Source organism: Chinchilla lanigera, unplaced genomic scaffold (genome assembly GCF_000276665.1).
Source record: "Chinchilla lanigera isolate Chin_1 unplaced genomic scaffold, ChiLan1.0 scaffold00005, whole genome shotgun sequence".
NCBI classification, from domain to species: Eukaryota; Metazoa; Chordata; class Mammalia; order Rodentia; family Chinchillidae; genus Chinchilla; species Chinchilla lanigera.
Genome location: NW_004955406.1, coordinates 2406085 through 2423330, shown reverse-complemented (window position 1 = coordinate 2423330; position 17246 = coordinate 2406085). Strand labels below are relative to the sequence as shown.

Genomic DNA, 17246 nt, shown 5'->3' with positions numbered 1-17246 from the left:
GTGCAGCCAGATGTAGGGTCTTCCATTCCTGGGTGAGAGTTACTAAGTCATCCACAAGGTAGGAAACAAAGAGCATTCGCACTATTTTTGGATCTATCTTATTTCTGGAAACTGCTATCAGCTTAGTGTCTGGATTCTCCAAGCATGGGCTCTACTAACACCTCACGGAAAGACACCGCCCTACCAGAGGGAAGACCCTCATGCCCCCTTTCCTCCAGCTTTTCTTCCGATGTACACTATGTGAGTAAGAGAGGAAGAGGGAGAGGGAGAGAGAGGGAGAGAGAGGGAGAGAGAGAGGGAGAGGGAGATTTATAGGAACCAGTGGCAGATATACAGAAGCATATAATCTTTGAATGGCTACAAAGTGAAAATGGATGCATTAATATGTTTAATTCATAGATTTCAATGGGAGTTTTAATTACATAGATGAAGCATTTTATAATCCCTTCTTAAGTTCTTCCACATTTGCAAAAGTGAGTATTCACAAGATCAAGCGTACGCCTTTCGTCTGCTGGGCTGTGGCTAGGAGAGGGACAGAAGACGTACTAAATAGTAAATAACAATGGCAAGGTATCGCTCGCTGTCAAAAGCTGTAGCAAACACCCTAATGATACTAATCATTGCGGTGAGTAATTTAAGAGCGTCTTTCTGCCTTAGGAAGAAAGGCAACTCTCCGCAAACACAAAAGAGGAAGCTGAAGAGAACACATTTTAGGAAGGTAATCTGTGCAAAGGGGAATCTTTCAATTTAAATTTCCTTGTGTACAGACACAGTTAAGAGGAAGATGCCTCCAGATTTTTTTTTCTAGAATTCCCCAAAGATTGTTGTTTTGGATCTCTCCTCAGGCATCATTTTTTATTTTACTCCTTGCTAGGAATTCTTATTAGCCAATCTAACCATTCAATTTATCCTGCCTATTTTGTAATGAATAAATAGCGCATCCTGTTAATTGGCCACCTGGGGTTCAAAGAGGCGAAATGCAGCGCTGATGTCTGAACACGGTAGTGTGCTGACAACATATTGACCACACTCTATTTCACACGATGGAAAATCAAGCGTCCTCACCCTGTTCACTTCTCCCTCCCCGTGATCCATTTGAGACTAATATAATTTTTTTTTAAAAGTGATTTATTTCTAACAGATGTGATCTTCTGGCCACAGGGACCTGGATGCACAATGTCCCCCAACAATTTTAATTTCTGAATATCATAAGCGTATATTCCCACTAATAAATAATCATCACTCTGTGAAGGAACAAACGCCAAGGTGTGCGGTGTGACGACCAGGTACTTCTGAGCAGAAAGGACGAGGGGATGTACCCTCCCGAGGCCTGTGCTGTGTTCCATCTAGGTGTGCTAATTGTGGTATTTCTAAATGCAGGAGGCCATGAGGAAAGAACATTAGTCACAGTTCAAGGTGCACAGCGATGTTTAGGAGTTTGCTATTTGGTAGACGTTCAGTTTCTTGTACATCAGGTATTATACTCAGTCAGGTAAGAAGGACAGCAACATGTTGTTTCCTGGGACAGTGTAAAGCACGCAGAGTGACTGGAAGAGTGACCTGTCTCTCCTTCCCCCGGGTTCTTCAAGCAGGGGATTTGTGTCCTTGTCACCTGGGCTGTGAATGGTGCTTTGTGACCGAAGGCTAGTGAGTGTCAGTGTCACAGGGAGTGATATCACAGGCAGTGGTGACATCACAGGTAGATGCAACAAGAGTGCAGGCTGTGGCCCAGTACTGCCTGGGAGGAAGTGAACCATCATAGAATACTGCAGACTTGGGGAATATTCTAGAGAGTTTGAGGTCTCAAGTGGAGCTTCCAGAAGCCTCCTCACATTCCTCAGCCAGTGTCCTGTCTCATGTCCCCTTCCTACTGCCTGCCATATTGGCCTCTAGATTTGGAGGTAGCCAGGAGGTCATCCTGCTGGGAGCTGACTAGCTGGGTGAGTAGTGCATACTTTGGGGAAAATATTATCGGAGAATGAAGGGGGAACAAGAAGAGAAGACATGGTTTTCCTCTTTGTGTGGGTACAGGTTTGAAATTCCGGACACATGACAAATCAGCGTCTTCATGTACTGATTTGCTCTCCAAAGTCTACTCCAGAGCACTGAGCCACTCCTTCCACAGGCTCCGTTCTGTTTCACCCCATAGGGCGCTGCGCTCTGGCAGAACACCGTGGGGGTATGGGCACGGGGGAGAGCCAGGTGCCCTCACGGACCTGTGGTCCCTGACCTCAGCCTGTGCTGCTGGTCACCTCCCTCCTTCCACACCTTTGCTGGAAACTGCCAGGAATATTTTATTTTTGTTTACACCAGGTGTGTAACTATCAGCCCAATACATGGAGACATTTCCTTTGACTAAGCTTCCACTTACTATTATGCCCTCATTAACAACAGGATTGATTGCTTCAGAAATACAGCCAAACTTGCACTTTCAAGAGCACTTGTAGCGTCGCCGTCATACTTGTCACTAGCAAGGAGGCTGGTGAAGTCTTCTCCCACTTCCTCAGCAGAAATATTCAGAAAGGTCAACTCGGACTGCGTGGTATGCAGTCCGTCCGCTCTCCCCTCGCCTGGTGTGTCCTGCCTTCTGCACACCCCGGGGGAGGCTGTGGTGTGTGAGTATAGGCGGGCACGTGACAGGTTGTGCATCTCACTTTAGAGCACACTGCTGTGAGGCCACGCAAGAGAACCGCAACAAAGCCATGGCCAGGGCCTCTCCCTGAAAAACTTCCGGAGGGGACTGTGCTCTTGACATTATGCAGATAAAGAAGAGTTTTCAAGACTCTCTTTCCATATGAGTTCTTTTGTATGCTGGCTTGCCTGCCATTATGTTTATGTAATTCTGACAGTGTTCTTAATGACACACTAACAGATTGTAAAACACACTGCTGGCATTTACTTGTTTTTTATATTTTTAAAACAATGTCCTTCATGTAACAGTAGTTAAGCGCGGCAGAAGGACATCATTAGAGCCATGGTTAAACTGTAATTTACACCATTAGGAAGGCAGGAGCAATTTTTATTGCCTGGCAATTTTCTTGCTGAAATATTTGGACCATATGGCTCAATTTGTGTAATAACCTTAATTTCTACACCCTTCAGGTCTGCCTCCCTCTCCCACGGAATGGTAAAATGCGCTTTAGCAGAAAAGGCAACTGTCTATACTTAGAGAGTTGAGATTAATAACATGTCACGTCCTGTTTTTGGTGAAGGAATTCAAGCAGCAGCCAGATGGTATCTCTACAAATAACTGTCAGGGGTCTTGATCTAATCAATACAATGTATTAATACATCTCCCTTTGCTGTTTCTCCAGGGGCTGGCGTACAACATCTGGAAAGAGTGGGGGGCCCCGCCAAGTAGAAAGCCGATTCTTTTCAGAATCAAACTGAGCCCAATTAATTTTTCATGTATCCTTGATAACTGTTTCATAATGAGCTATGCGTCTTGACGGATTTGGGGTTGGCAGAGCAAGCTGCCCCTGCTTCCTATCCCCATTCAGTCCACTTTTAGAAACCAACCCATTAATCAAGCTATCTGGCATAAAACCTGAATCTCAGCTCAGCAAGAGATCAATAACCATCCTCAAAAAACACAGACCCAGCCACTAATGGGCACAGGTACCCAGCCATGACATTAGTAATTGCTTTAGCACAAATAAAACTCTGTATCATAATCACCCAATAGGAACTTCTACGGTAAAATTCATTACTTGTGTCTTGTCAAAAAGTAACATTTACGTGTGTTCAAAATATACTGTCATTTTACTATCTAGACATGACCATTATCTTTCAGAGTTAGGTAGTGCAACTTTCTGAATGGATTAAAATCGTCTGATTTTGTAATGTGAATATTTAATAATCCAAGTATCATATAAAATGTTTAAAAATGAGTTATTACACTTAATTTACATTCAGAGTGCCTCAGGGGCTTCTTCATTCAGTCTTCAGCCCTGCCGTGTAAGAAACACAGTGAACCTGTTGTGCTAACTCTGATACGGTGTCACATTGGTCAGATTTCTTTACTTTTTGCTTGGCTTAATGGCAAGATTTGCAATTGAATTCATAAAATCTTGTCACTTTCCCTAGTGGCGTGTCTCACCTCAAATCCTCACCCTCCCGCTAAATTCCAGCCAGCCATTTTACTTCTCAGTTAGCAAATCTCTTCTGGCTCAGCAAGGATTTCTGCACATTTGTTCCTCCTGAAAGAGCAACGCAGTGACTTTGTCTGTGGAGAAGAACCCAGAGTCGGGGTGGGGCGGGAACCCATTACCTCCTGGGAGAAGCATTCCTTATTGCCTCTGAGACAACAGGTGGAAACCGATTTTGCCCCTAGGAGAGCCTGAGATTTTGATCAGAAAAAACTCCTGGGAGGTTCTGCCAAAGAGTCATTCGTTGGCTGATCATCCGATCCAGCCCTGCCAGGATGACAGAAAGGCCCAAGGCATCATCCGGGAGCCTTCAGGTGATGTTACATTCATCTTTCCTGACAGCGTGACTAAGGATCATGATGCCTGTGTTTGTCCTGTTGATGGTCGAGGTCCTGTAGGATGAATGCTGATCTGAGAACCAGGGGTATGAATTAAGGTTCTCCTTAATATTTACAAGCAAAATCAATGCCTATGCCTAACCAAATAATTGCTGGCTAGATTGTAATCTGTCTCATTTTTCTCCAGCAATACCAGAATTTCCAGAGAGGACAGACTCATTTTTCTCCATATCTATTGTAGTTTCCGGTTGTAGTAAATTCTCAAAAGAAATTTGGCGAGCAGTTGATTAATGAGTGAGTGCCGCAAGATTTCTTGGTCCTGATCACCAAATTAGGCCTGATGTATCTTGGTCCTCCACTGCACATAGCTCACACTGTTCAAACATTCATGAGATTTCAAAGAAGCAGTAGCTCAGGTTTTCAACTTTCATTTTGTTTGTTGATGTCCACATAAATGCCAAGCATCTGACAAAGGACTGGTTTGTAGCAGAGGTGAATAATACTGGGCAAGAAAGCTACTTGAAAAACTGGATTGCCTAACAATATAATATCTGAAATACGGGATCCGTAATTCAGGGCATTCAGAATTTTCTAGTGGTGTGATGCCATTATCAAAATATTTCATTTATACAAATTTAAACCTTCTGTGACAAAGACAGAAAGTAGCTCCTGTTCTGCATCCTTCCACTTCATAGACATAATCAATGATGTTAGCAGTTTCAGCTTAGTAATATCCAGGTAAAGCACTAACATGAGGTTTCACCTTAAAAATGTATGAGTTGGAAAGATTCATTTGCAAACCCATCACACATGTATTCACAGGTGGTGGGTGTGGGTCATTGCATCTGGATTAAAAAGCAAATGTCTCTCTCTACATGAGAGGTCACTAGCTTGTGTAAGGCAAAATCTTTTCACTGTTAGGCATAATTAGAATATTCCAACAGTGGTTTCAGTAATTTAAAAAAAAACCCCACAGAATTGTAATATTTTTCTAGGCTTCAGGAGCTCACAATTGTTTGGTCCAATCAAATCTGGGAACACTAGAGAAGTTATCACCCATCAAGGTAATTACTTTCAAGTTGAAATAATTACTCTATCAATGTTAATGGTCTTTCAACTTCAATAAAGCACTCACCTGCCGATAATCACAGCTAACCTCTTGCTCTAATGCAATTCCCTCTCTATTTAGTAGGTTATATTACAGCCGTTACAGTGGTCACTTGTCCTGAACAGCTGCTGAATTTCACTTTGATTGGCTGTGAACCATAAAAAAATTGGTCATCTGTGTATGATTTCCCCCTCACCCAGAAGCCCTTGTAGAGCGAAGGATGTGATCTCTGGATTGTCACAGGGCACTACAGGGGCTGCCATCTTGTCTAAGGTGGTGGTGACTTTCCACTTGTGTTGAGAGCAGAGTAGTTCAATTAAATTCTGCCCTTCACTGCCATTTACAGCTTGCTACCTCTGCTAAATGGCGTCTATTCTGAATTTATAGCCTGGGCTTTTTAGTACATAGACAAGTTCACTTTGTTCTCTAGGATTTGTTTCAAGAATCCTCGGGATTCTAAAGAGTGTTTTTCATACTTGGTTAAAGACTGAAAAATAGCAACATGCATGGCCCAAAGTCAAACAATTTCCCCATCCACTGCCTCTTATGCCCTGAGTTGACAGTTTGGCCTTGGTGAACTGACAGATATGGATTTGGCAGAATCTATTTGGGTGATTTGGGAAGTGTGTGTGTGTGTGTGTGTGTGTGTGTGTGTGTGTGTGTGTGTGTATCCAAAAGACCACAAGTTCTACTATGAGGAGCCCAGGTACAAGGGGAAGGAAATCCTGTGAACCCATGGCGGGGAAACAGCAGCAGGTGGGCATCTCCTGGGCAGAGTGCTTGGAGTGGCAGGCACGAGATGCTGTGAGGAGACCGAGCAGTACTCATCCTCAGAGAGACAAACACGTTCTCACTCCAGGCAATTTAGAAAGGACAGGGAACCAAATCTGGCACTTGGGAAATTACCTGGAAATTTATAACATGGTGTCAGGAAACATTTCAACTTGCGAAACCAGAATTGTATTGCAAGTTGAAGACCATTTCAAGTACATAAAGCACTTGAAGTATTATTCACTCATGACTAAATTCATTTAGTTGCTCTGCACAAAGAATCGTATCTAATTGCTCATTTATTCCAGTCCCGCTGTTCCCAGTGCTCGGAAGGAGTCTAAAGGTTCGCAGTCTTCTTACACCGCCGTTTGCAGTACTCTGCACATGCATTAAGTGACTGGCCATCGCAGTGGTTCTGTGAGATAGGAAGTATCATAGTTTAGACCCGGAGAGGAAAAGGACAAGTGAACTGTAGGGGGTGGTTTGTTGGAGGAGGAGGAAATGTATGAAGATCCAAATGTGGTCTTCAAGATGAAGGAATCAACCCAGGCACGGTGGTACACACCTGTAATCCCAGAATCTGGGAGCCTGAGGTAGGAGGATCACAAGTTTGAACCCAGCACAGGTAAATTGGGGAGACTTTGCTCCCAAAAATAAAAAATGGAGAAGTATGAGGATTTACTTTAGTGCAAAGGCCCTGGGTCCAACCCCCAGTACCAGTAACTAAATGAATACATAAATATATAAATATAAAGATAGGAAGAAATCTAGATACAGTTTGGAAGTAGAACCGTAAGTAATTGGATATGGAGACAAAGAAGAGGGAGGACTCAAAGACAATCAGGTTGGATGATCCGGCCATGTAGTTATACAACTGGATGTGAGATGAACCTGCTTTAGGGAGCAATAAGTGTAGCTTACTTGCTTGAGAGAGGCTGGAGAAGCAAGACAGGCTGCAGCTCAGACCACTGGGTTAGTAACAGAAAGGCAAGAAGTGCAAGAAATGCGCTGGAGGGGCCTGTGTCTCATGGGGAGCAATTCGTGGGGTCCCTCTGGTCATACACAGAGAAAATCCCAGGGGGTGCCTCCCGCAGTCATTTTCATCTCCAATGATATCCAGCAGAAGTAGATTCCCAGTGTGTGCTTGAGACTCACAGGGAATGATTAGAAAACAGGGATGAAGATCATGAAAGGGTAAATAATGAAAAGGTAAAGTCAAGCCAAACACTTACTTAAAATTTAAGAAAGACCTGACTGGTGACGGGTAGTCATTGCTTCATGTGACATTTAGCTACCCACATTTTGCATCGTTTATATAGAATGACACATTTGTCATAAAATGGGAAAATCTTAGTTTACACAGCTGACACAAAACATAGGGCAATTGTTTTCATTCCCAATTTTTTTCTTCAAATTAGAAGAAGCACTGAATGAGTCTTTTGAGAATAATACCTTTCAGAAGTTTCCTTTGTTTAATAAATAGTGTAGGGGGTAAAAGCTAAGAACTGTGACAGTATAAGAGCTATACCTAACTTACAAACATATGCAAAGAGCAATGAAACCTTACCTTATAATAAGCCAAAATAGAAGTGGAACTAAAAGTGAACTGATCAGTGTACTCACAAACTCTCATAAGCATCTCCTAATTTTTTTTCTTGCCACATGCCTATTTAGTGGTAAGATTTGAGACACCCACACAAGGAAATTTTGAATACCTCTTCTTTGACATTGGGAAAGGGAATTTGGCAACTAGAACCCAGAAATTAGAGTTTGTAAATCTGGGTTTTATTCTCAGATTAGAAGCCAACATCTAGTGACCCATATAAATTGCTTACCCCTCCATCCCTTATGCCTGATTCTACACAGAGCGAAGCACCATCTATATTTTGGGGAATGGGCAAGGATACTCTCTGGACTGGATGTTTTATAATCCTGTGGGGAAAATGGATATGCTTAGAACACAGACTAAAAGGCAAACTACCTTTGCCTTTAAATCCCAAGTTATTTCTGCCAGGGCGATGGCAGGTGCCAGTGAGAAAAAGCAAACAAACCCGAATGGTGGTAGCAGTATCGCCAACCTCGCCGGGAGTGTTCCTGTAAATACCACCATGGAACTCTTGCATGCCAAGCAAGGCTAAATACAGCTTCTCTGTCGACACTGCACAATTCATCACAGAGCTAAGTGGGAAGGGAGCTTCAGGACCTCTAATGTTAGCTTGTTTTCAGTAGACAAGAGGACCGGTCTGGGGAGACCCTAAGAATCTTGCTACCTGTCTCCTCCCCTTATAAGGACCTTCTGGTGCCCAAAGGGACGTGACTTTTCATGAGGTTGACAGAGAAGCTAGTGATGCATTAAACCTATACTTTTCCATTTCTCCTCTCCTGCTGCCTCTGCTGCTGCCGTCGCTGCTTCTGCCAACACATTCGCTCCTCACCCCCATGGAGGCCCCCACTGCCAGTTCTCCATCCACTGCCACCAGCAGCAGGAGTCATGCCTCCACTGCACCTGCTTCATGTGGCTGTCAGAACATCCACCTGTCTATAAACAACTCTGGGGGACCTTGGGACAAGCTCGTGATAGCTTTACACCATAGGCAACTTACTGGTGGCCCCTTGTGCAGGGGCCGGAACCTGGTAAACAAGGAATGAAATGAGGGATATTAGCAATGCCTCTTGAAAATCTGCAGGTTGAATTGTAATCCTGCAATTGTGGGAACGAACTCTGTGCCTTATTTATAACAAAAGTAGTCCCTTTGCCTGGAGAATTCCAGCCAGTGTGGTCAATGAGCAGAAACTTGGAAAATATCCGAAGTCGAGCATAGAAGGGGAAGAAGACAATAAAATGTTTAGCTGCGACAGGATAAAGAGATAGCAAGTAGATCCAGGAAGGCAATTGGAGAGAGACTTAAAAGGGAGTTACCTAAATACAAGTGGCAAAAACTCAGCAGCAAGGAGCTTAGAAATCAAAATGCCCAGCAGGAGTAACCTGCGTCTGAGATGTGATACCCACCTCCCCCTATGGCTGGGGCTCTGTCTAAAGCCAAGTAACACAGTAGACCTCAATAATATAGCTGAGCATAGTATGGAGTATTGACATATTGAACATAGTTCTCAATGAGCATTTGCCAAATTTGATTGAATTGTCAATAATTTGTTCTCAACCTTAAAAGACCAGTGTAGGAAAAGTCATGCGGTTCTGAGCAGAAATAGATGCGCTTAGAGGAGAAAGGCTTTGGCTACCATCAAAGAGACATTCCTCCCTGCTGGGGAGGAGGTGAAGACATTTGATAAATGGATACCTTTTGCTATTTTCAATAATCGTTACTTAATTTTAAAGAGCTCAATGCAATCTCTATACAGGGAATTCAGGAAGGATTTAAACTCCAGAGCAGTGGTTTATTTTCCTTATGGCCTCTTTCAAAGATATTTGTCCACAAAGTGTCACGGTGGCCTGGAGCCCTAGACACTTAGTTTAGTGACTAGAATGTTGGAGTACTTGCCCAGATTGCTTCACATATTATGTCCTTGATTGCTTCAAAAGCTCAGAGGGCTCACTTTCCTGAGGAGTCTACTGAAAGCTCTGGTGACTCTCAGGGCCAAAGATCCAAGATTAGGGGGAGGGCCTTGGGATACACGCACGCATTCTGAAATGAAATATCCCACAGTATTGTTTCTTGATCATGCTGGTTACTCTTTTCAGCATTGCAGCGAATCATTCTCAGAAAAATGGAAGAGTGTACTGAGCCCGAGCTGTCAAAGGACTCATCAGCTACTTTACATCATTTATTTTAAACACAACTATCTATGAAGGAATGACTTTCATGTACGGTGTTCCAAAAGGGAATTCCATCGGAGCTGTGTGGGGGATGAGGCTGGTAGGCTCGTACTCCGGAAAGCCATTATTTTGAAAGATCAGAAGTTCAATCATTGTAATATTGTTGCCTTCAATAAATCATATTTAAATTAAAGTATCTCATTAAGGAAGTTATCATCAAGAGTGTTCTACTATTTTCAAGAAAAATTTTACTTTGAGGGCGAAAGTTTAGAATATGAGCTCTGAGGGTATGTGAGGAGCAAGTAACTCTCCTGATGGAGCACAATTAAAAAAGGTCTTTTAGGCTTGAGAACATGGCTTCTAATGCTGATAGTGAAATATCTAGAGGAGATGATATGAAAAGTCTTGGTACATACTGATAATTTAGTATAAGATAGGAAGAGAAAGTACTCATTCTGACATTAAAATGATTTCTTTAGTACCATCCTTTCCCTCACATGTTACCTGTAAGTTAGTCATATCAGAAATTAAGTACATATAAAGATTATAGAGAAACATTACACAGTATTTTAAACTACTCATTTAAAAGATTCTTCTGGAGTTTCATTAAAAGTTATTTGTATATTACTTAAATTTTTTGTTTTAGTTTTTCTTTTTTATTGTTATTATTATCTTAGTTTATTTTTAAAAAAATTTAAAAACTAACAAAACAACGAAGACAAAATCAAAACAACACAAAAACAACAAAGAAGATACAGACCTCAAAACAAAATGATGGGAATTAACAATGGTTGCTACATTATACACTGTTGTCTTCAATCAAGTATTTAAATATTTCGATAAAAATTATGTTCTATAACTTTCTTGTAAATTGAGCTTCCTAGATTTTAAGCATAGAAATATAGTTTTATTTTAAGTAGTGTTTTACCCTACTTGTAATCTCATTCTTATTCTTGAGGGTTTATATATTTAATAAGGTATTAGCATATTTTGAAATGTGTATGAGGTTTGATTAAAAATGTGATGTGTTTAAATAAAAAGTGATTATAGTCTAAGAGTCTTGAGTCTTCTTCAAAACACTCTCCCTTGCTTCAAACACACTTATCCCATCTTTCTATTTCTGCAGCAGTTCTGGAGGTTCTCTTTCCCCAGTGTCTTTACTTGTGCTGTCATGGCTGCCTTGATGTCCTGAATTGCTTCAAAACATTTATCTTTCATGGTCATTTTAACTTTGGAGATGAGCTAGAAGTCACACTTTGCTAGACCTGTGAGTAAGGTGGCTGAGGACACAGTGTTGAGTTTTTGTGAGCCTGCCTCGCTGTTGGATGGCCTGCAGTAGTACCTTTCACTGTATTTTTAATCACACTGTGTGAAGAGACTCACGAAAGAGGGCTTCCAGAGCTGCTTCACAAAGTGGCCAGAATAATGGCGCAATAAATGTGTTCAAAGTGAAGAGGAATATTTTGAGGGAAATGAATGGCAATGTGTCTTTCACTGTAATAAGTTATTATAATTTAAACATTCATCATATGCTATGATCACCCCTTGCACGTACTTAACTCCTAACATTGTTGTGCCTCATCTTCTGCGTGAACCCTGCGCAGCGTGAGGGCCTCCTGCAGACCTCTTAGTGCAGTTTTGCCCAGCACTTCCAGTTATTTTCTCTTGTCATGTGGTTTCTGGTTGGTAGGTGGTGAGTTTGAGATCTAAGTCTCAGGGTAATGTACATTCTCATTCTGTCCCTTCTGTGCAGTTCTCATCTGTGTGGTGTTATGGAAGAGGGTGTTTCCAGAGAGCCGGGCCATCATGTTCCTGTGTCTCTCGTAGGCCTTCAGGCTGTGCAGGCATCCAGGAGGGATGGAAGACACACCAGGTGAACAGACTTAAACTGTTTTCTACATCAGAGTGGAATTTTCCCCCCAAATCACCACAGGGCTATGCTACAAGGGACTTTAATAGTGCAGGTAACTTTAATGAAATATGTATATAAAATTGGCTTTTTGAGGGAGTAAAAAACTATTCTGTCTAGTTTTACCATCCTCATCCCTATGAGATATAGAGGGACCCACTGAATTATTCCCATTTAATGGATATAGAAAGTAGAAATCAGGCAGAGAGAGATGGATGTGTTTGTTTGCAGTAATGTAAAATAGCTGTGGTTCACAAACTGCATCCCGGTATTGCTCAGACTCCATTCAGTATCATAGCCCTATGACCACACTGATTCTTTACACATGTAAAAAGCTGTCCTATATTTAACAAAAATGACAAGCTGGATAAGAAATGAACTTCAACGCATCAAGCCGGTGCCTGGGCTTGGTTGTGCTGCCCGAGGTCTTACCGTCACTGTGAACGCGGGCACAGGGGTGCTGCCCCGGTCTGGGTCCTCAGGTCTCTCTCGGTAGACCACGTGGTACTGGGAGATGAGGCCGTTGGGTGACTCTGGCTCTGTCCAGTTCAGCAGAACGGAATGGGCACCAGTGGCTTGAACCCGGGGAGCCGGCAGGGCCTGTGGAGGGGCTTCCAGGGTCTGTGTGGAGGACCAGGCACTGTCCACGAAGCCTCTGGAGTTCTGGGCTCGAGCCCGATACTCATAGCGTGTGAAAGGCCTCAGGGTCCCTGCATCATCTGAGAATTCGAGGGCCCCTTCCAACCAGACAAACGCAAGAGACACATTTTCCGTGCCAGCAGGACGTCTGAAAGGAAACCGACCAAACAACTTCAAAACCAGGTCTGGAGAAGGAGCAAAACGCTAGTTAGAGGAATTGATAATCATGTCCACCCCTCACCTTATCCTTCCCCATGTCATGCCGAAGAAAGATCATCTGGAAGAGCACAGCAGAGAGTAGCTGAGATGTTCTCTACAGTGCAGATGACATTATATGGACAAATATGTGTGTATATGTGTGTGCGTGTCTCTATGCGTGTCTCATTCACTGTAACAATACGTGTTTCTCCTTAGCTCTTTTGCAAATGAGAAGATGACAGAGATGGAGGGGGAGGAGGCGAAGGGGATGTCGGCAGAATTAAGACGCGTTACGTGTGTACCATCGCCTCACGATGGATGAAACCACTGAGCACAGCAAATATGCAGTCATGAAAAGGAAAGATTTAAAAAAGATCCATGTTCTGTGGAAAATGAAAAACACAGCATACAAATAAGTAAAGCATCACTCCGAATCATATTGTGTTGTATTATTTTCCAGACTTCTTTCCTTTAAAAAAACACACACAATACAAGGAAATATATTCTTTGCAAATTAAAAAAAATACACAATCCTATATTAAGTGCTGGTAAAGCATTTCTATGTATTTTCTATATCTATGTGTGTGTGTGTACATGCAGTCGTATTGGGGTTTCGGTTTTTGCAAAATACATCATTATTAGGGGCTGATATTTGGGGATATCCTTGCCCTGTATGGTAGGTAGATTGCAGTGAGGGTCCCAGTTACTGTACGTCTTTCACATCCATGCTTTCTGCTCAAACCCACTTTGAGCTCGGCCATTAGACTTTCCTTGGCTGTGGGGCAGTAGGGGGTCTGCTGATTGCAGAGACTTGGAACTGTTTGCATGTGGAGGCTGCCCTTGCTGCTTTTGGGACTGGGAGACCCAGGTGTGAGAAGCCCCAGCTGGCTTCCTGGACGATGAGGATCACCAGGAGAAAGATCCTCACGATTCTTATTTCCTCTTATGTAGTACAACACAAGTTTTGCTTTCATTTCCAGAATGTTTGAAAAATGTTTCATATTCCTTTCCCGTGTGTCACTTATTTTCTCTTTAATTGGACTTCTTTAAACAAACCATAACTCCTCAAAATAAGGACCGTTCTTCCTTACACGTATGTTGCTATTCACCAACAAGCCTTTGTTAAACACTCGTACACCAGTCCTTGTCTCAGGAGCAGGGCCAGAGTGATGAACACACTCTACCTAGAGGAGATCAGAGCTGAGTGCAGTGGACAACCCTACATGCAGATTAGTGAAAACAACAGAATTGAAAATACAGTCGGAATTTACTTTAGAGATACTTAAAGGGGAAAAATCAAACTCATTGCAGAGCTCTCCTCTGAAACCTAGTGCAATACAGAGTATCCTGAAAAAAGTCTTTCAACTGCCTGAGAATGGGATTGTTTCATCTCATCTTTAGATTTTGTTCCATTCAAAACAAGAGCATATTCTTTTGATATTGAATAGATAATGCATTAAACATCTAAGCCAGAGAAATAGAATTGTCAGTTGCTAGGATCGTCTTAAATATCTGGTATTTCACTTGGAAGAGTTCCTTGGTTATTTGGAGGCAAATAATGCAGCTTTTATAGAAGGGAGAAGGTCCTGAGGAATTGGACTCAGTGCTCCTCTGCAGTCCCAGAACTGGAGCTCAGTACCTCTTCAGTCATTTTTTTTCAAATGTGTGACTGACTCATAGGCATATACTTTCATGACTTTTCTACACCTCTGACTTCTCTATCAATTTTTATATTCTATGAGGGTAAAAAAACTTAGCCTGGGAAGAATGTAGCCAAGAGATGGGATGTCCTCTTTCAGCCCACTCTCCAGGTAAGAAAAGAAGGATGAATAAATCAATATTTTCCAGACTGTTAGGGGTATTTAATTAACACACTTCAGATGCTGGAAAATGGACTTGCTGCCATATCAGATTAACCAGCTCCATCAAAACCTAACAGGTGATTAAGACGAAGTAAATGACAGTATGCTTTCACAAAAAGGCAGGGCATGTATAATCTTTGGCTTTGGACGTCTGATGAGTCTCACTGTAACCTAAGAATGAGCAATGACAAACATCCCACTGGAGGCTATTGAGGGCTCATGGGTACCAGTCAGTGACCTGCAATCACGGCTCGGCAACCCAGCTCATTATTAACTGCTATCATCATGGATCAGATTCCGCGCTCTGCATAGGTTTGCAGACTTTGGCCTTCGTGTTCGCTGCAGATATCAGGTACCAGGTGTGTCATTGGGAGGGCTCCATTCTAATGAGAACCCCAGGGCTCAGAGCCAAGGATTCCTCTCAGCGATTTTTAAAAACCTGTTTGCTAGAAATATAATAATGCAAACAAAGGTATGAAGTTCTTTGTGGGAAATAGCACTTTCTGTTTTGTCTTCCTTCAGCCTTACTATGGCAATTCAATTAATTTTTATTAAACTCCATGAATTTCCAAATTGAGATGTAGCCATGGGTTGCATAAAACTGACATTCTTAAAAAAAATTGCCTGAAAGTGTGAATATTTTGAAATCTACAGTATTTAAAAAATTAAGTACAATGTTAGCCCCAATGTTCTCCACCAAAACAATGAAAATATGCTGCCTGATTAACGCATTTATTCTCACTACTGAATACTTAATAAATTAATATCATGGAGGGGTAAATGTCCCATCTGTGCTGCTGAAACCAGAATCTCTTTATGTCTGAACACACTTTCAGCAGAAATGATTGAATAACTCGCAATTATTCCTAATCCATTTAGAATTTAGGCTTCAACTGTTCATTTAGTTGGAAATATTTCCTCTTAAAAACAGTCTGTTTTTAGAGAAATCACATCTTCAGCTCTTTCTGAAGAGCAAAGTGGTTATTCTTTGCTTATGCTCATTTGGGAGATCCTCCATATATTTTTCCAACTCAAATTAACTTAATGTTTTCCCCACCAAGGAGGAAAACAAAATAATTATGAGAATGAGGAAATGCATATTTTAAAAGGCATTCATACTTATGCTGTTTGAAGCATATTTTCCTACCAGCAATTAAAACAAAATCCTAAAACTCAATGCATTTCATATAACAATTTCACCATCCCACCCCATGAAGACTGTTCAAACACTCTGAATTTAAATGAATATCTAGAAATACCTGTAGTCAGAAGAAACAGGTTGCAGGTCTTGCCTCTACCACTTAGTTCAATGACCTTGGCCAATTTATCCTGCGACCTTTATTTAATCTTGTAAATTGGAGTTAATAACCTCTTAGTACATAACAAACCTCCCAGAAGTCTTATATGAGTTAAACTGAACACAGCAATGCTCGCGCAGATCACTGGGTAAAAGGCAGTGTACGGTACCCCACTGACGTCATCACAGAGATGATGTTCAGTTTTGCATAGGCCGACGGAGCCGGCAGTTAGAGAAGGATGGCCTTGAACATCGAGGTCTTCTGAACAGTGCGCGTGAGAATAAGTGCAGAGCCCAAACTGGGCTGCAGGTAGATGAAATGGGAACCCAGCGGGGGCGCAAAATGCCTACTGAAGGCTCGCTCATCAGGCTTGAAGGCCGGAGTGGATGTTTTGGTATTGGGGGAAGAGATGTTAAATACCTCCCCCACATTTTAAGAGAATCCTTTTAAATCTCTTTAGTTATTCATCATGTAGCCGGCCTAGTTTACCATTCCTAAATCCTAGGTTTACCACACTTAAATCCTAGTTTACCACAGGATTCACTTGCTGAAACGTCCATTCCCAATTTATATTCCAGTCATGGTCAAAAGCTTGTCTAGAGCCCCCTGGTTTACCACGCTATGTCAAGCTCCCACGGCTTTGGAATCCGTTCATTCTGTTTCCCAATACCTCATCTCATCCTCTACCCTTGTCTTCTCCTTTCTACACCTGGACTCACTCTAAAAATGTTGCCCTCAAAGCTCTTTCTCCGAAAGTCCTTCCTTTGCTTTGGTCCCAGAGTTACCGTACCCTCCCACTGCCTTTCTTTGTTGACTCTCTGTCACACCATTTCTCACAATGTGTCTTCTTCTTCTACCACCACACCGCACTACAAGGACTGAGCTGAGGACTCCCCCTCCCATTCCTCAGTCCTCAACACCTGAAGAAGCACAACACACTTGGAGATGCCATGAGGATGTTTTGAAGCAGTGACTGACTGGTTGACAAGAAGAATCCCATATGCTGCGGAACCTGATGAAACAGAAACCCTTGCCTGTTTTTAAGTTATTTTCTCTGAGCTCTAAACCTGCCCTTCTCCATTTGACTTTTATGATAGACGGTGTAGCCGGGATCCTAAAATGCCCCTCTCCTCCTCACCAGAGGACTCTAGGTACGTTGGGCTGTACTCTTGGGGGGTGCCAGAGAGGGGCCAGGAAGCA

At 42.3% G+C, this 17246-nt stretch overlaps 1 protein-coding gene and 1 long non-coding RNA gene across 5 annotated transcripts in view; one reads left to right on the top strand and one right to left on the bottom strand.

The window, feature by feature from the left end:
- Positions 1-17246, bottom strand: part of Ush2a (Usher syndrome 2A (autosomal recessive, mild)) — a gene marked incomplete in the record, with an annotated part of 661834 nt that overhangs the window by 76334 nt on the left and 568254 nt on the right. For both annotated transcript variants that reach the window (XM_013519932.1, XM_013519934.1), the window contains 1 exon segment: positions 12482-12836. In XM_013519932.1, the coding sequence (XP_013375386.1) occupies positions 12482-12836 (355 nt within the window).
- LOC106149790 lies at positions 1133-13315 on the top strand. 3 transcript variants are annotated; one of them, XR_001236185.1, is made up of 3 exons: positions 1133-1940; positions 11894-12013; positions 13103-13315. It is a non-coding gene; the product is annotated as an uncharacterized LOC106149790 (long non-coding RNA). The 3 variants fall into 3 exon arrangements; XR_001236184.1 differs by having other exon boundaries at positions 11894-12104; XR_001236186.1 differs by lacking the exon at positions 13103-13315 and adding an exon at positions 12597-12683 and having other exon boundaries at positions 11894-12104.